Source organism: Notothenia rossii (genome assembly GCF_949606895.1).
Source record: "Notothenia rossii genome assembly, chromosome: 5".
Taxonomy (NCBI): domain Eukaryota; kingdom Metazoa; phylum Chordata; class Actinopteri; order Perciformes; family Nototheniidae; genus Notothenia; species Notothenia rossii.
In genome coordinates, this window is record NC_136903.1 from 45,230,654 (window position 1) to 45,250,402 (window position 19,749).

The window sequence follows — 19,749 nt, forward strand, 5'->3', positions numbered from 1 at the left end:
TTGCCAGAGACGACCCCAGGGCTAAAACGAGGAAAAAACTACTGGTACATTTAATATATATATATATATATATATTAGGCTTGGGCAGTATGACGGTATTATGGTATACCAGGGTATTTCGAAATCCCGTCGATATGATTTCCAATACCGTGACGTCACAGACTGTGCGCCAAATCACAGATGCGTTTCATTCTATTACACTGACACGGACTTTTGACAGGGACGACATTGGTTGTAATGCACAGCACGCGCCAGCAGAGGGCAGGGGAGGGCAGTCCGTCTTTGCCGCTCTCAGAGCTCAGCACAGAGCTGAGCTGAGCAAGATGGCGGCAGCATTTGCCGGCCCCGAACTCGGACAACTAGTAAAAAAGAAAAATGCCTCTGCGCCTGTTTGGGACTATTTTGGGTTTACTCGTCGCCAGTGACTTCATCCAGCACAACGAGAGACAGAGGTACTTCTTTGGAAATGTTTAAGACGGGGCGAGTGAGTGTTGACATTTTTTAATCCTATGCAACTGGTTGATGGTTTTGTAGTCGAGGTCGGACGGTTTTAAAAACGAAAGCATTTACGTGCTAAACATTCACGCGAGTAATCCAATGAATCAAATGGAAATAAGGTTTTTAACACATGCACGGAATAATATTGCCAAACTAGTTAGTGAATATAGCAAACTTTATTCAATAAGTCAAGTATTTACTACCGGAAAACGTTTATGTATGATGATATATTGTTAACTTAGCTCACAATGGAAACAATGTCGGACATCTACAAACGCGTCCTGTATCCGATCTCAAAATGTGCCATTTGCACAATGTGTCATGTATGCAGCCCTTGTTTTGCACTTGCGCGCACGTCGCGGCACTTTGCGAGCGTCTACCGGCTCGGGCTGCATTTTACACCGAACATATAATATACCGTTCGAAACATCTATTTGCCGCCGAACGCCACCTCGCTCAAGTCGACCCAAGTCATACCGTCATATACCGTATACCACGGTATGATGTCAGCAAGGTATGACGGTATGAAAAAAATGATACCGCCCAAGCCTAATATATATATATATTATATTATTATCGGTTATCGGTATCGGTTTTGAAAAGCAGGAAGTTATCGGTATCGGTTTCAAAAAACCAATATCGTGCATCCCTAGTTTCTAGTCTTCGGTATTTCCAGACAAGTGACTACTAAAATCAATCTTACTAACAGCTGTCTGTGCAATTTACTCGGCGCGAGTTGGCAGACTTTATTTAGCTTACTTTAACATCATTGTTCATGGTGGGGCTAAGGTGGGGCTAAGCCATTTCTTGGTATGGCTGTAGCCTACCCCAGCGCTGCCACTGGTGGGATGTACAGTATGGGGCGGGCCATTCTGCACATGCGTTAAATGCGTTAAATATTTTTAACGCAGTTAATTCAAAAAATGTATTACCGCCGTTGTTGGAGATTTAGAGGATGTTGAAAACCAACCTCGTCTCCGCGTGTCGTTTGACAAGCTGGGTGAATTCGGGAGAAGAGAGGGAGAGATTAAGTAACACCAGAATACAAGTTAAACAATAATCCGGCTTTAATGATACAAGGTAACGATACAAAATACAAATACAAAGAAATCACGAAGCACTCTGCAGAGTACTCCGGGCTCAGGTTCTACCCCCAGTGTGAGACAGGTCTCAGGAACGGCCGGTGAAAAACAAGAGCGCGAACCAAAGGAAAACACAGGCTTTCATACTAAAACACAGGAGGAGGTGTGTACGTGCTTTCCCCCAGAGGTCATCTTATTGGCAGAGACCAACACATGGCCTGTCGCACCCAATCAGTGCGACACAGCAGAAGAAACCCGGAAACAAAAAGTCTCATTCAGTTTGACGAAGACCAGACACCTTTTGGTGTCTGGTACGAACCTGCTCTAAACAACAAGTTTCCTTATCTTATTTCACATCTTGCAGCCAGCACACACACATCCCCTTTATGGCCCTTGGTCCCTGAGTCCATCTTCCCCCCTTCAGGTTACCACACACAAGTTAAAAGTATGTTTTAAGATATAGTTGTTATAGTTGGCTAAATATACGTAATACATGTTAATTACTTTCATATCAATAACAACGAGGAACACATTACCTATGCTCTTAAGCAGTATTAGAGATGCTTTTCAAATAGTCAAACTTCACACAGGCCTAATACAGAGAACACCCTTATTAGTCCTATAGCCCTTCCATTTGTTTGAGCTATTGTTCACATCTTTACTTCAAATAAAAGGTTTCACATTGTATATTTCCAGCTTCCTTTACACATACTGTTATTGTTAATACAAAGTAACCAACCACACACCTTTATTGAAAACAAGTCGATTCCCCTGACAATTGACCTGCTGAACCTCTTCGGAATGTGTCCCTCCCCCACCTCTCTCGTCCCTGTCATAAAAAACTGCTTCCATTTCATATAGAGTAATAAAAGATGTTTAAGCTAATTTCTCCACAATGTTTGTAGCCATTTAGTACCCACACATGAAAGAATAAGAACAGAGGTATAGTTGACCAGTAATCATGTAGCATTTATATTTACTTCAATGAAAACACATACACATCTGCTACAAGATTGTGTCACGCACCCCCCTTCTTTTACGAGGGAAGCATTCCAGCGTCTGGCACTATTCCCAAATATGGTGTCCCATGCTCCCATCTCTTCTCTAAACACAAGTACTTCACCTCAATATATTGGGGGAGGGAAAAGATACTTTGTCCCTTCTAATTTAACACACATGAATATATATAAGGTGACATTAAAATGAATATACCAGATTTAACTTTCCTGCCATAACACGTTACTTTAATCCTTCAAATAATTCAAATAATCCTTCACCGTTAACGCGATAATTTTGACAGCATTAATATATATATATATACTCATTCTGACCTTATACATGAATGTATCTTTTAAGAGTTATTAGCCGCATTCCCCCAACTGTATAGTCAGCCAATAGGTATGGATCAGTCAGTTCATTTGAGTCAAGAAGTTCCACCTTCTTTGTAGGACACAGTTTCAGTTCATAGGCTCTGTAATGTTGCCTATACCATGCACTCAGCTTTCTGACGATGAAAAGCAGCTTATTCTTGATAACAATCATCTGGATTGTTTCCGTGAATTCCACGGTTTCCTATTGCAGCTTGAATGGGATTTGAAGTGCAAAGTTCAGTGGCCAACTCTTTCACAACTGATTCATCAACTTGGCAATTGCGATCTTGTAAGAAGTGGATTATAGTCTTTTGGGTAACTGGCACAGAGGCAGTACCAATTACATATTGCAGCTCTTCTAGAAGCTCATTCACAGCTGCACTTGATACAAGAAAATCATTTTCTAATTTAAGTAGGACTGAGGCAAGTTTTAATTCAATATCTGTCGAAACTGTTGATTCTTCATCAGGAAGTTCTTCAGATGGCAAATCATCATTCAACTGATCAGTAGTACCCGTTTCAAATGATTGTAAAACATCATACCCATCAACAATTCCAGGCTTTAAATCATTAAGTGTATGTGGGGTATGCTTCCTCCATTTGTGAGTATTGAAAGCTCCGTAATGATTTGTTTTGTATGAGCAACCAGAAAACATTCATACCCTCATGACATTTTTATTTATTTTTTTAAACTTACCACAAGCAATGCCCATTCACAGGATCATCCACATGGGTAGAACAGTAGGAATAGATGGCTGCTTCCCTGAAGTTTAAAAGAGAAAACCTTTCATTAGTCTTGAATTAGCCATCAAAGTGTCTCAGCTACAAGAAGATCATTGACATATTCAAAATATATCAAACATTAAACTTAAATTCGTTACTCAAAGCCTATACTTTATTTTAGGACAGTGGTCAACATTTTGGAGATGTAAAAATATATAACACAATGTTGTAAACTAACGTTACATTTACAATATCTTTATCAATTGAACTCGAAAATTAAAATATAAGTCGCTCGTCAATATGAAAGAAGCCCACTTACTCCGTCCTTAAATTGACGTTTAACACCAGAATTTCTACTCTGGTAATAAATACATATTCATAGTCTTATCTATTTATTTACAATAGAAAACATGCAGCCCGCCTGTTCATACTGTTTACAGGCCACCAAGCCTCAGTTAAGAAAAGGTCAAGTTGATACTTAATGTTTGTCTGAGTATATCTACCTTTGAATCTGGCCATGACTCATGCTGGTAGGCCGCTAGCGCTAACATGCTTTATTCAGACATTGACTTTAGCCTTTAGTCGAATTGGAGTCATGGGTGGGTAGTGTTTTTACAGTCCACTAGCTCAGTTAAGGACATTTAACGTTACAGTTAATGTTGTGTTGAGAAATATATGCTCTGCTGAGTGTTCTTCACTGGATAATAGAGAACCGCAGTGACGCGTCGTAAAACCCGGAAGTAAACTTCTTCCGGTTCCTTCTTGAAAAACCAATGCAAATTCTCCATAGGATTTTGGAAAATAACTTGAAATAAGGTCTGTGGTTGACACACATTTAAGAGAGGGATCACGTTTTGTTCAGCCGGATAATCTCCACATGTCAACCCTACTTTTATAATTTCCGAATCATAAATCTAGTAGCCAAAAGCGAAATGCTAACGGTATGCTATAGACGAACTACAAGCCAGTACAGCAGCAGGGTCGCACGACTTCAACGTCACGCCAACTTAAGATCGTTTCAACTGACTTGCACTGAAACTGCACTTTGAACACTTTAAATTAAATATATTAACATTTTAAACTGTATACCCCGGTTATCTAGGCTCTTTTTGTTTTGTTTTATGTATACATGTCACACTGTGGGAAACGATATTTCAATATTTCTGGATGTATAACACATGTCGAATTTTTGACGATAAAGCTGAATTTGACTTTCGCGTGCTTGCATATTTTAACAAAGCTTTTCATTTTAGCCACACTGAATTTAACTAGAAGTCATGGCTGTGTCAATTACCAGTCTGATATCGTTTTACAAAGATGACAAGAAGAGTGTAGACAGAGGAGAGAACCACTACAAGTCAGGACACGTAACAGTGCAGCCTAGATGAAGGTGTGCTTACCGGTGTTGTCAGGGCTAGCATGAGGGACAAGGTTTATAGTGTCGGTGAGTAGTGATAGCAAGAGTACCGTTAACATAGAGTTAATTTATTCACATTAATTCCCATCAACAAATCATATGTATGTGTCACATGAAATCTTTATTAGGCAAGGCAAGGCAAGTTTATTTATATAGCACTTTTCAACACAAGGCAATTCAAAGTGCTTTACAAAAAATGAAAGACATTAAGAAAATGGCATTTAAAATCAGTCATTAAAAAGAAAAGCTCATAAAATAAACATTAAAAGAAAAAATACATGGATAAAAGTTACAGTGCAGTCTAAGATATGAATAGTTCAATTAAAAGCAGCGACAAAAAGAAAAGTCTTCAGCCTGGATTTAAAAGTAGTAAGAGTTGCAGCGGACCTGCAGGTTTCTGGGAGTTTGTTCCAGATATTTGGAGCATAATAACTGAACGCTGCCTTACCATGTTTAGTTCTGACTCTGGGGACGGAAAGCTGACCAGTCCCTGAAGAGCTGAGAGTTCTGGATGGTTCATCATTTAGCAGGAGGTCAGAAATGCATTTTGGTCCTAAACCATTCAGTGCTTTATAAACAGCAGCAGTATTTTGAAATCTATTCTTTGACACACAGGAAGCCAGTGTAAAGACTTCAGAACAGGAGTGATATGATCCACTTTCTTAGTGTCAGTGAGGACTCGAGCAGCGGTGTTCTGAATCAGCTGCAGCTTTCTAATAGATTTTTTAGTGAGACCTGTGAAGACACCATTGCAGTAGTCCAGTCTACTGAAGATAAAAGCATGGACATATTTTTCCAAATCCTGCTGTGACATTAGTCTTTTAATCCTAGATATGTTCTTTAGGTGATAGTAAGCTGATTTAGTAACTGTTTTAATGTGACTGTTGAAACCAATAACTAATTTAACCCGCTGACAAGAGAGCCCACCTCCGAAGATCGTGACTGGCTGAGGGACAGACTCGGGGGATAGGTTCTCAGGAATTTATTGGCTTCTCTCACCCGAGCCAGAAGAGGAACACTACAGCTTGGAAACACTTACTGTTCCTGAAATTATCAAATCTGTTGGGCATCAGGGACCTGAGGAAATTGTGGCAAGCATGGCATTGTCTGAAGAGCAACAGAGGGCAATTCAGGTGGCTACCAGTGGTCAGCGAACCAACCCAAACTGGCATTTGTTCAGGAAAGGAAGGTTGACTGCCAGCAACTTTGGAGCTGTCCTGAGGTCAAAGCGTGTGACTGCTTCCCTTATTGCCAGGGTGCTAGGGCAACAACAGGCCATTGATGGTGTTTTGTCTGTACAGTCGGGGACTATGAATGAATGTGAGGGCGTCAGGGCATTCACCACTGCAACCCAGATGCAGGTCCATGAGTCAGATTTGTGGCCCTCCCTATCAGGAATGTTGGGGGCATCTCCAGATGGTCTGGTAGGGTCTTCCGCTGTGCTGGAGGTAAAGTGTCCCTACGGAGCCAGGGAAATGACAATTAGTGAAGCATTGCAAATCAAGGGCTTCTGTGTCAGTAAGGAAGGAGAAACATTCAGCCTGCGTGAGGAACATCCTTACTGGCACCAAGTGCAAGGTCAGCTTCACCTCATTGCAAGGAAGAAGAAATAAAAAAATTGTGAATTGTTTTTAATTTACATTTACTCGCCTTTGCAATGTTGCGGTTGTTAGAGTGTTAGGTTTCCTGTCAGCTCGTCTGTTGGGAAGATATAAAATATTAGTTTCATGAAAGTCACACCGTCACATATACTGTAAGAGCATTAAGACATACAGTACATAGGCTAAAACAAAACATCTAAAGACAACCTTGCACTTTGATAAGTCTCGTGAACATTTTCACTATTTTGACAATTTTATAGATGAAAATTGAACTAAAGAAATAAATGGTAGATTAATCCATATTGAAAATAGGTGTCAGCTGCTACACTAATTATAATAGTTATATTTCTTAATTAAGATAAGATATTACTGTATTGATCCCAATTTGGGAAATGTTTGTGTTGCAGCAGCATAACAAGAAAAACAAAATATAAGTTATTATATACAAAAGTATGTGAGGGATGGAACATTAAATTGAATATAAATGTAAAATGTACATGTGATTTTACGTCCAAGAGAAGCTATGGAGCCAAGAGTTCTCTGCCAGCCAGAGGTGATTTGTTATTAGTTCAATATGTCAAACTGATTTCCCTGACTACAATCTTTAGTTACATGGTGAAACGTTATGCTGCTTGTACTAATTAGACTTATCATATAAGCCACACAGGTTTTAATAGGATGTATTCATTATCTTTACTTATGTTGCGGTCTTTTCAGCAGCGCCATCTCTAAAACGGCGATACAGTCACTACCCATCATTTACATTTCACCGTGACATGGACAAAAAAGTAACGTCAACTTACCTCATGGCACGAATCCAGACTCTCCTTTGGAAAACATTGGCCGGGGAACGATAGAACAAGCACGTTTCATGCGAAGACCTGTGGCTGCAACCCGGAGCAAAGCAACAAACCATTGCGTAGCTAACTAGTAGCGCTAGCTTTAGCTAACGTTAGCTAATGAAACGAACTGCCGAGTAAAATTGGAAAACACTGGTAATTAATTATTCTATCATTTGTAAAACTACTGTGTTAAAAATGACAATTTCAAAAATACAGATTCTAATGGTCAGATATCAGTGTTTCCCACACAATGTTAATACTTGGGCGAGCCACCCAAGTATATTTCGGACCTTTTTTTTTTTTTTTTTATCCGTCCGCGAGCGACGCCATCTGCGAGTGATTAACTAATGGACAATGAGCCCTCGCTCTACGTCTCCTGTGCCCGTTCGCTCTGCGGTTGATTAACTAGGGTACAATAATCCCCCCCTGTTCGCTCTGCGATCGATTAACTAGTGTATGATCCCTCGCTCAACACCTCCTGTTCGTGCTGCCATCGCGTGGAGGGAAACAAGAAATGGAGAAGACGACGTTAATTTAGAAGACGCGGACACTAAGGTAAAGTAACTATTTTCTCCTTATTGTGTTGTTGTTTTCTGACTTTGGTAGGAGATTCAAATTATTTGAAGTTAGTGGCAACTAAGAGTGTATTTAACGTAACCAGGCCAACTTTGCTGCGTGCAAGTTACGTGTGCTAAATTAAATATAAAAAAGATTATAATTCGTTTTCCCTTCGGGCTATGCCAGTTAGAAGGACACAGATTAACTTTAGCTAATGTTAGACTGTTAATTTCCCCTGCATTACTCCTCAGATATGAGTATTCAAAAATATTTTAAGAGAATACGGCGTGAGGATAAGGAGGAGAGAAGAGGAGAGGAGGAGAAACCACAGGTAACTTAGCCAATGTTAGCATTTTGCTTGCAATGGCAATAATAAATGCATAAGTCTCAATAATGATATATGTCGGTTCATTTGACCTGAAATTATACAATTGCAGTCAACAGGGAGTTGCAATGCAGAGACCAAACTAGATTCAAGCTTGTTTTCAATTCTAGCCGGTGGTCAGTGAAGATGCTGGCACAACTAGTCAGAGTACTGAGGGAGAGGCAGCAGGTCCCAGTGTGGTAGAAGCAGCAGCAGGTCCCAGTGTAGAAGCAGGTCAATCAATCAATCAATCAATCAATGTTTATTTATATAGCCCAATATCACAAATGTTACATTTGTCTCAGTGGACTTCACAGTTTGTACAGAATATCAGTATGACAATACGACACCCTCTGTCCTTAGACCCTCACATCGTACAAGGAAAAACTTCCAGAGAAAACCCACAGTTTAAAGGGAAAAATGGGAGAAACCTCAGGGAGAGCAACAGAGGAGGGATCCCTCTCCCAGGACGGACAGACGTGCAATAGATGCCGTGTATAAATTGAAAAGATAATACATTTGCAACATAGGTAGTCCAAATGTTTGGAAATGCATGTGTGTATAATAAGAAGATGAATCCACGAGGATATCCATCCAGGACTTATGATCCAGGACCACAGCCACGACTCAAGATCCAGGACTCGCAATCCATGACACAGGACCGCAGGATCATCCATGACTCCGGATCCCGGCGTATATAGACACCAAAAAGAAAGAAATTTGGGGAAGCTGGGTTAATCGGAACATGAGAGTACACAGGTATAGACAGAGAGAAGGAAGAAGTAAGATGTCCCCCAACAAACTAAGCCTATATCAGCAAAACTAGGGGCTGAATCTAATCAGCCCTAACTATAAGCTTTATCAAAAAGTAAGGTCTTAAGCGCACTCTTAAAAACGGATAGGGTGTCTGCCGTCCGAACACAAACTGGAAGCTGATTCCACAAAAGCGGAGCTTGATAAGAAAAGGCTCTGGCTCCCATTGTACTTTTAGAGACTCTAGGAACAACCAACAACCCTGCATTCTTGGAACGCAATGCCCTAGTAGGACAATAGGGTATAATGAGTTCTTTAAGGTACGATGGCGCCTGCCCATTAAGGGCTTTGTAGGCGAGAAGAAGAATTTTTAATTCTATCCTGTGTTCTATAGGGAGCCAGTGTAAGGCAGCCAGAACAGGAGTAATGTGGTCCCTTTTCCTAACTCTGGTTAGTACACGAGCTGCAGCATTTTGAATCAGCTGAAGCGACTTGACTGACTTCTTGGTACACCCTGATAATAAGGAGTTACAATAATCCAGCCTTGAAGTAACAAATGCATGGACTAGTTTCTCTGCATCGTTTTGAGGCAAGATATGCCTGATTTTTGCAATGTTACGTAGATGGAAGTAGGCGGTCCTTGAAATTGATTTTATGTGGGTTTTAAAGGATAAATCCTGATCAAATATAACACCAAGATTCCTTACAGTCTCACTGGAGGCCAAATTAATGCCATCCATAGTTAATATATCTTTAGATAATTTGTTTCGTAGATTCTTCGGGCCAAGTACAATAACTTCAGTTTTGGTCGTGTTTAACATCAAAAAATGTAAGGTCATCCACGTTTTTAAGTCCTTGAGGCAGTCTTGAATTTTATTTAGATGATTAATTTCATCAGGCTTGATTGATAAATATAGTTGAGTATCATCCGCATAACAATGAAAGTTTACAGAATGATTCCTTATAATATTGCCTAACGGAAGCATATATAGGGTGAACAAAATAGGTCCAAGCACTGAGCCCTGTGGCACTCCATGGCTAACTTTGGTTTGCATGGAAGATTCATCGTTGACATGTACAAACTGAGAGCGTTCAGATAGATAGGACCTAAACCAGCCTAAAGCAGTTCCCTGTATGCCAACTAAGTGCTCTAGTCTTTGCAATAGGATATCATGGTCGATAGTATCAAATGCAGCACTAAGATCGAGCAAAAAAAGAATAGAGACAAGTCCCTTGTCAGAGGCTATTAGAATGTCATTTGTGACTTTAACCAGAGCTGTCTCTGTGCTATGTTGTGTTCTAAAGCCAGACTGAAAATCTTCAAATAAATCATAGTTTTTTAAGTAATCAAACAGCTGTTTTGCGACTGCTTTCTCGAGAATTTTTGAGAGGAACGGAAGATTAGAAATAGGTCTATAGTTGGCTAAAACCTCTGGATCGAGGTTGTGCTTTTTAAGAAGCGGTTTTATAGGTGCAGGTCCCAGTGTGATACAAGCAGCAGCAGGTCCCAGTGTGGTACAAGCAGGTGCAGGTGAACAAGCAGCACAGTTCCAAGCATCACATTCACAGACACAGACATAGTATAATAGCAAGGAGAACTCTACCATTTAAATGCAGTAATACCAATGCATTATTTTCAGATTCCAAGCATCGCCACTCAGGATGGAACCCTGATTGGCTCAAAATGCCACAGTTCAAGAATTGGCTCTACCTCACCCAGCATGGTATGAATGGCATTTGCAAGTTCATATTTGTAATAAAACTTATTTTTTTGTAAGAATTAACATGTTTTTCTTTTTAAAAAGGAATGTTTTGCCGAATCTGCAGGCAGCACAAGCCTCCAATAAAGAAAGGCCCCTTAAAACGGGCTTTCATAGAAGTTGGGATTCTTGTTTTCCGCAAGGATTATATCGAGCGCCACATCTCCTCAGAGCCTCATCAATATAGTGTAAAGCATCAGGTCTCACTTGCATCAGGTATATCATTTTTTAATGTAAAGCTAATTTCTGCAACCTATCAACCATGTTTGGCTCATATAATGAATTATGTCTTTGCCCTTGGTCTTGGCTACTCAGTGATGCAGGCTTTTGAGCCCACATTTATTATGGAGCATGAGGCTGTCATAGGTGGATTCAAATGTCTTACTGGCTAGTAAAGAATGAGATGGCTCACCACACACACTACCCTAAGCTCTTAAGTTTAGCTCAGCTTTTGGGTTGTGATTACTTTGAAAAGCTGAAGGTAAACCTAGTACAAAATGATGCTTGTGAAACTAAGAACTTTAACCAGCTCAATGTTAAATGATCTCTTTTTCTCAGGTGGATCAAAGAAAAAATTATCAATCACACAGAATAGTGGATGAAATGCTGGAGATCCTTGCAGAGATAGTAGAGTCGCCTATTTCGGAAGAGATAAGGTCATCTCAAGCAATCAGCCTCGAGGTTGATGAAACCACAGATGTATCTGTAAACCGCCAACTGGATTTACATGTTAGGTGGGGTATTTTTTAAAGGAATGATGTGCATTTAAATAAAGATGTAGGCCTAGTTAAACTTAATATTTATTAATATGTGTGAAAACCTATACATTTTTATTTTAGACACCTGGATAAAGAGGGTTATGTTTTCAACCACTTCCTTGACCTGGTAACTCTGGAAGATGGGAAAGCTGACAGCGTTGTTGCTGCCATCAAGAGTGTACTACAGAAGAAGGATCTCCCGGTAGACAGGCTCGACGGACTCGGGACAGACGGTGCAGCAGTGATGACGGGTATGGAGTTTATTGTTAAATCTAATGGATTGTGTGAAATGTGTATTGTCAGCTGTTATTAAAGGAAACAAAATGACGCCCTCAACACTGCATTTAATTCTTAAACTTAGGCCGTCTGAATGGAGTGGCAAAGCAGCTCACAGACAGTTTTCCAAAGCTGGTTTCTGTAGTGTGTGCTGCTCATAGACTAGCACTGGCATGCAAAGATGCCTCAAATGCTGTCAGGTATATGGCAAACTTCAGGAACCACCTGCAGGAACTGCACCTATTCTTCCGAAATAGTGCAAATATGTCAGCCACACTGAGTGCTGCCGCTACCATTCTTGGTCTGAACGACTTGAAACTCAAGGTGTGTTTTCACCTATTTTCATAATACTATTGTGGTGTCATATTATTTACATATATTTCACTTACCAGTGTTTCTACTTGTTGTTAGGAGGTGAAAGATACAAGGTGGCTATCGCAGCACCTAGCCGTTCAAAACCTCCAGAGGAACCTTAAAGCTGTGCTGGCTGCTCTGGCGGAAGAAGCGAGCACAAGGAAATGCCCAGTGGCCAAAGGTCTATACACCTTCTGTGCCACATACCGCTTTGTGGCTGCCCTCTACCTTCAGGCAGATGTGCTGCCCCACATTGCAATGCTGTCCAAGGTGTTTCAGAGAGCTGATGTGAACTTTCTCCACATAAAGGAGCAGGTAGATTATAAAGAAATGCATTTGATGCTCCCAGTTATTTGCATTATCCATCCTATTATATTATTCAGTGATGCAAACACAAGTATGGTGAAAAAAGAGAGAACTATTCGAAGCAGAAAAAAAACAGCGTGATATACCATCTGACAAAGGCCTGTGCTATAATGCTTCAATTAACTGGCTATTCTTTATAATATACTCAGATCAATAGGAGACAGAAATGTTTAGTTATAAATCAAGGGTTTTTATTATTATTTACAGCAGGGGTGGGGAACCTTTTTCCTTTACATTTTTACAACATCCTCCGAGGGCCATACAAATTATTGAACTCAACCTCTGCTTAAAAATACTAAAATCACAGCCCATTCATTTCGCCTTTCTTTTATGTTATGCAAAGAAAAAGCAACCTCTTAATCCAGAGATCTTACCACGACTCGCGCATGCATGCACGTGCACAGTTGTGGCATGACCACCATAACAGACAGATATGGACACAAGATGTGTGGAAATGTATTAGATGTTTTTTTTAAATATTGAAGTTAAAAGCATCAATCTGGTGCACTTTGAGAGCAACATTAGGAGATCTATGGGTACATCTTTCAAAACCCGTACAGTATGAAACAGAACTGTAAGCAGATTTTTCTTTTTGGATATTTTAGATATCACTCCCCTTTTAAACTCTATTCTATAAGAAAAATCAACCTCTTAATCCAGAGATTTTACCATGACTCGCGCATGCATGCACGTGCACAGTTGTGGCATGACCAGCATAACAGAAAGATATGGACACAAGATGTGTGCAAATGTATTCGATTTTTTTTTTAAATATTGAAGTTAAAAGCATCAATCTGGTGCACTTTGAGAGCAACATTAGGAGATCTATGGGTACATCTTTCAACACCCATATGAAACAGAACTGTAAGCAGATTTTTCTTTTTGGATATTTTACAAATCACTCCCCTTTTAAACTCTATTCTTGTTATTTTTAACAACTTTACTGTCATATAGTATTTTATACCTGTTTTTCATTTAGTCTCATTAATAAGTATAATGATCATATCAAGGTGTGCCTTAACCTCACTTAGCTGAGGTTATTTGAGCCTCTCAGGAGAGCTCTCTTCCACCTGGTTGTAGAAAAGCTCTTTAAATTCGTTAGCATAGCTAGCTAAGCAGATGCTAATAACAACAGATCGCCACTGTGCTTACAACTAAAGACACAGCCACGCAAACACTGTGGCATGTGACGTGTACGGCTCCTTACTAAAGACACAGCCACGCAAACACTGTGGCATGTGACGTGTACGGCTCCTTATGGGTACTTAGGCCTGTCACAATAATTAATTTTGTTGGACGATACATTTTTTGGGAAATTATTGCGATAAACGATAATATTGTCGGCACCGTTTTAAGACCATTTTAGACATAATGATAATATATAATAATAATAATAATTCAAGTACATCCTTTCAAACATAACTTTTTATTGAACATTCAACATTGCAAATGAAATGTGAAATAATATTAAAATATATAAATTATATATAATAAATAAAACAAATTAATTAAATTATAATAAATTAATTAAATCACACACAACCAAAACAATAAATTAAATAGAGTCAGGCTGGAAAACAGAGCTCTCGCTCTCATATATATATATATAAATAAATAAATAAATATGAGCACACATTATCTCACAAGCAAAAAAAAACTCCTTAAAACAACAGTCGGCACAGGTACAGGTACACGGTACAGTCCACTGTCAAAGAACCAGATGCCTCAACAGGCCATATCCAAATCTGTTTTTCTAAGTTTTCGAGCAAGGAACACCAACATGTTTGCATTGTCGGGCGGGGGCTCTCCATCTCCAGCTGCCGTGTTTGCTCCCAGCTGGAAAAACGGAATGGGGTGGTTGTGTTTTAGGTGGTTTAAAATGCGTGGTATTGCCTGCTTTTGTCGCTACCTTTTTTAAACCAATGCGACACACCGCCCGGCTCATTCAAGTCCGTAGGTTCGCCTCGTTGATTTGGTTTGAATCCAAAATACAGCCACACCGGAGAATCGAGATGTGTAGTTAGGTTTTGTAACCAATTCCATTACACTTTAAATTCCCCGCGAGTAAGTCACACGTTGTCTCCCGCTTGTCGCTATATTATTAATTTGGCTGCTACGCTGCTGCACGTGCACGCAGAGTGTCCTGACCTGGCTGTGTGACAGCCCCGCCCCTCACAGCGCGCCTGGCAGCCACAGCGCTCCAGGCTAAAATGCAGGTCACATCTTTATGTAAACGGCAATTTATCGAGCTCAGAAAGGTCCATTTTTATTTATCGTACGATAAGTCAATTGATCGATTATCGCGACAGGCCTATGGGTACTGCAATATTTGAAGAGCTGGAGCGGCGTTCCGGTGCTCTCCGTCAGCACTCCTTTCAGACGAGACATAACCACGTGAAGACACGTTACGCTCGTGTTTAGTGCAAGGAACCTGTCCCTGGCCAGGAAAAACAGGCATTCGCTTGTTTAATTATTTTGCGATCTAGATTTCTTCTTCTTTTTTGAAGTGAGGAGTTGTCCGTCAGTCAGTCCGTCCGACTGACGGACTGACTGACGGACTCCCCCCCCCCCCAAAACGAAAACTCTTCGGTTCTCCACGAATTACACAAGTCACCCAAATCAGCGTTAAAAAAGCGGGAGGCGCCGAAAAGCGACTAATTTGCATCACTGATTATTGTCTTTTTCCACATTTAGGTGCCAGTCACACTTGTTACTCTGAGGAGAGAGGCGAGACCCCACTCCCCGGAACGTTCCTTGCTCGCCTACACCAAGACTTGGACAACCCAGGTGGACTTGGGGCGTTTAGCATCGCCGGAGAGGAGGAGAGGATCAGGAGGGGACACGGAATTCTGGAGCGCCCCCGGGAAGATATGTGGGCCAGATTTGTCAGAGATGTAAATACATCCCTTCTTACTTTTACATTCCAATATTTATTTTCCTTGAACTGAAAAATGTATAATATCATTCCAGGTCCTCAAACCTTACATCTGCAGCCTGGAGAGCAACATTGAGAGCAGGTTCCAGCATATTGAAGTCCTGGGGGCCTTCAGTGTCCTGGGTCCAAAGGCAGTTACCTCCAATGATGTAACCAACATTTCAATGTTGCAGACCCTTGCCAACAAATTCATCCCAGGGCAGGATGCCACAGTTATCCAAGAGTGGACCTCCTACAAGCAGCATGTTCTTGAAGGAACATTTAAGGTTGGTAAATACTTAAATTAATATGAACTTGACGGTTAGAATTGCTTGTTTTGACATCTGTAAATGTTTCAATTATACTGTATACTCATTTGCCCTGCCTTGGCTAATCTCTGAAGGAAAAGACACAAGCTGAGATCATGCAGCTCCTGGCCAGTGAGAAGGACGAATGGGCAGAAATATACCCAAACCTCAGCCTTCTCTCTTCAGCGGGGTTGGTCATCCCTGTCTCCAGTGTAAACTGCGAGAGGGATTTTTCTACGATGAACAGGGTAAGTGTCATTCCCTGTTGCATGTCATTCTGTATAGTTCATTTAAAACAAACTGTCTGTTTTACAGGTGAAAACTGACATGAGAAACCGACTGAAAGGGGAGCACCTGGCTGCATGTATGCGGATAGCAGTCAGTGAACCAGCACCAGAGGCGTTCCCATACACACAGGCGTTGGAGCTGTTCTTCAACAAACCCAGACGGATTAAGTGCTCTCACAAACAGTGCCATCTTTGTACAAAATGAATATTGCCATACAGTAATGTAAAGTTAATGAATAAACATGTTGTTAAAACTTGTTGTTTGTCACATGTGTTGCACGTCACAAAGCCCGCCCCGCGGTCCGCTCGCACCGCGCTCCACTCGCAGTCCCCCCCCCTGGCAACTTCCCCCCGAAGTATATTTCAGATCTGTGGGAAACACTGGATATAGATATACAGATACTAAAGATAGGCTAAAGACTTGCTTTCAAGCGGACACAGGGGAAAACAAACTTAGCGGGAGTGTTTACGTGTTCTGCGTAATGACGTACAACGGCCTCGACAATTTCTGTAGTCCTATTCAGCCACTCGGTAACAACCATCGTTTTTCAGACACGTAAACTCTTCAAAAATCCCCAGTGGGGTCACTGCTGACGTATTTAATGTCGTAGAACAAAACTTGACTTATTTCTTAAATTTGTTTCAACCACAGACCTTATTTCGAGCTATTTTCCAAAACCCTATGGAAAAAATGCATTGCTTTTTGAGGAAGGAACCGGAAGTGCTAAAAATACTAACTTACTTCCGGGTTTTACGACGCGTCACTGCGGTTCTCTATGCGTGGTCTGAATAAAGAGTGCTCGCGTTAGCTTATAAGGGCTATCAACAGCCGGTAAGAGCCACAGCCAGAGTCAACGGAAGATATACTCAGACAAGCGTTAACGTTTCGGTATGTGAAAATATATATTTATATTTATAAAACGGACAACTCAAATCAGGCAGTCTGATTGGTTCTTAGGCGTGATATACTGAGCGTATACCACGGGTAGAATTGTAAGTTACTTTTCACAACAAGTCAGTATCCCTCCGCGTCTGAGAAAAACAGTATACCGTTGGGCTGAAAAGCAAACAGTTTGCTTTTCATACTGGAACAAGAAAGCAGCGGAGAAGTAACGGGGCAGAAGCCCTCCTTTTTGACGCAGCGGTCCAGACATAGACATCAAACGGCAAAACATATTCAGTGTGCAGTTCCTTTGGCATTAGGGCAGGGATATCTAGATACTTTTGAAGGTTTAACATCATGAATTGTGCTACTTTTAAAGCAAGCAACGATGTTTTCAAATCTGTAATCAAAGAGGTCCGTAAAAACGCTATCGACCAATCAGATTGCTTGATTTGACTTGTCAGTTTTATAAATATATTTAAATTTCTTCCGTTACGAAACAAACTTACAAAGCATAAAATGGAAACATTTAAGATGAACTTCGACCTCCGGGGGGGTCTTACTATAATATGGAGGAGTGGATTGAGCAGTGCCTATCTCCAGGAAAAAAAAGCACCTAAACTACGACATGCAGAGCTACGTGAAGAGCAGGTAGACCAACTGGAAAAGTAGCACCATTCAAAAACTTTCTGATGCGGGTCTTGAAACAAAGCAGAGAAATTATGACCGTTAGTGGCCACAGGTGCGAAAGCTCTCTTCAGAGCTACTGGAAGCCCAATCTCGGGGACCGGAGAAAGTGGAGCAATATTCTCGCCACGCCAAGCAACAGCCTCGAACAACCTCAACCTATACAAGTGACCACGTAAGCCATGCTACTGATGCTGGACAGTTTTTCAGTGGATGCACAATAAACAGCAACATACACATTAATGTAAATAAACAGCCAAATAATGGATCAACGCTCTCTGTCTAATATCTTCGCTTGCTGTTAGTGTCGTTGCATAGCAACCACCTTGCACTATGTTTTGTGCAGAAGGCAACGGAGGGACTATTTTATTTTGAACATCATTATTTACTAATAAAAACTATTTAAATTAGAGTGTGTATTTTTCTTTCGTGGTTCGACCCTCCGCTTCGCGTCGGGCCGAACCACGCCCCTTAGCTGTGATATAATGAGCATATACCACGGCCTGTCGTGAGCTATTGCTTAAATATATATATATATAAACATTAGTTTATCCTTACCGGTATCACATGTGCTCGTTTTCCAAGTGTCAAAGGCTGGATAGAGGCGGATGAAGTCTGCTGGTTACGACGGTTACCTCTGTCACTAGTACCGATCTGCCCACATGATCTGCCCGATCTGTACTGCGCATGTGTGAGATGGTCTGCCACTACATACGGCATCCCAAATGGGACACTTGACACAGTGGCCTTTGGCAAAGCAGAAAAAGAACACCCGACAATATTAATCTGAACGAGAGAGATTAGTTAGTTAGATTAGTTATTGTTTTTACAACGTGACTTCATATTACAACGTGACTTCTCTATTATTTAACAACCCTTTTTATTGCGTTCTTTTATTTTGGGTTTAAGGAGATAGAATAAGTGAGAAATGGATTTAACTTCTGTTAGACAGCTATCATACTGAATACATATTTACTGTGAATGTATGCAAAAATATATGGCATTAATAATGTATAATCTAATTACATTAACTGTGAATGTTTCATTTTATTTAAAATGAAATAAAAGTACATGAAAAAGTTGATTCAAGAACAACTCTGTTATTAGATCAGTACTTTTCTTATATGAATATTATTGCGACATTTGAAAGGTCTTTACCAGCTTTGGAATTTATATATATTTATATATATATAGAGAGAGAGACAAAGAGAGAGAGAGAGCGAGAGCGAGAGCAAGGGAGAAAAAAAAGGGAGAGATATATAGCACCTTTTGCCATCCCATCTCTACTGACAATCATTAACTGTTGGATGCTGGACCTAAGATTTTCAACGACTTAATTACTCTGTTGCTATGTTAGTTTGACAATAAAGAACCTTGAGATATTGTCACCCTTTTCAGTGATTGACTTGAACACTGAGAATGTTTTTATTAACTTCAGACATTTTCATATACAAATGTGATCATACACCAACACACTTTTTTAGAGATATACATTTTTCACACACACAACACACAACCATTTACTAAATTACACCAAATCCCATCATAATACGAGCAAATAAAAAAGGCACAACAATAAATATAGTGTGTGTGTGTGTGTGTTTGGGGGGGGGGTTGTTAAGATCCAGGCCCAATCGAGGCAGAGGGGAGAGGTGGGTTCAGCATCCTACAGCAAATGTCAATTGCATGTAATATTATTTATTAATATGGAATTATATAACTGGAGTTTGTTATCCTTTAATTTTGCTTGATTAATTAGATTGCAGGTTGTGGGCCAGTCCATGGTAGCAGCACGGGGACAGCTTAATCCTCTGAACTTGTGTGCTTTCCGTTCAAAAACTGCAGGAACCCTGAACTCAGACAAAAACCCCTTCCCTTTGTGGTGCATCACAATGCACAATCTCAACTATTGTAAACACGATAATAAGTAGAGCAATCCTTCCTAAAA

At 40.4% G+C, this 19,749-nt stretch overlaps 1 protein-coding gene and 1 long non-coding RNA gene across 2 annotated transcripts; one reads left to right on the forward strand and one right to left on the reverse strand.

The window, feature by feature from the left end:
- Nucleotides 1-6,414: 6,414 nt before the first annotated feature.
- LOC307039197 lies at nt 6,415-7,698 on the reverse strand. The gene is made up of 3 exons (XR_013808166.1): nt 7,495-7,698; nt 6,741-6,788; nt 6,415-6,549 (listed from the first exon to the last, which is right to left on the reverse strand). It is a non-coding gene; the product is annotated as an uncharacterized lncRNA (long non-coding RNA).
- Nucleotides 7,699-10,754: 3,056 nt separating this feature from the next.
- Nucleotides 10,755-16,436, forward strand: LOC307038815 (zinc finger protein 862-like; the record flags this gene model as incomplete). The annotated part of the gene is made up of 10 exons (XM_079680492.1): nt 10,755-10,932; nt 11,014-11,184; nt 11,527-11,702; nt 11,808-11,977; nt 12,088-12,326; nt 12,414-12,626; nt 15,417-15,509; nt 15,693-15,923; nt 16,040-16,192; nt 16,260-16,436. The coding sequence occupies exons 3-10, from the start codon at nt 11,572-11,574 to the stop codon at nt 16,434-16,436; spliced, it is 1,407 nt and encodes a 468-aa protein (XP_079536618.1). The 5' UTR covers nt 10,755-10,932; nt 11,014-11,184; nt 11,527-11,571.
- Between the last annotated feature and the right edge of the window lie 3,313 nt (nt 16,437-19,749).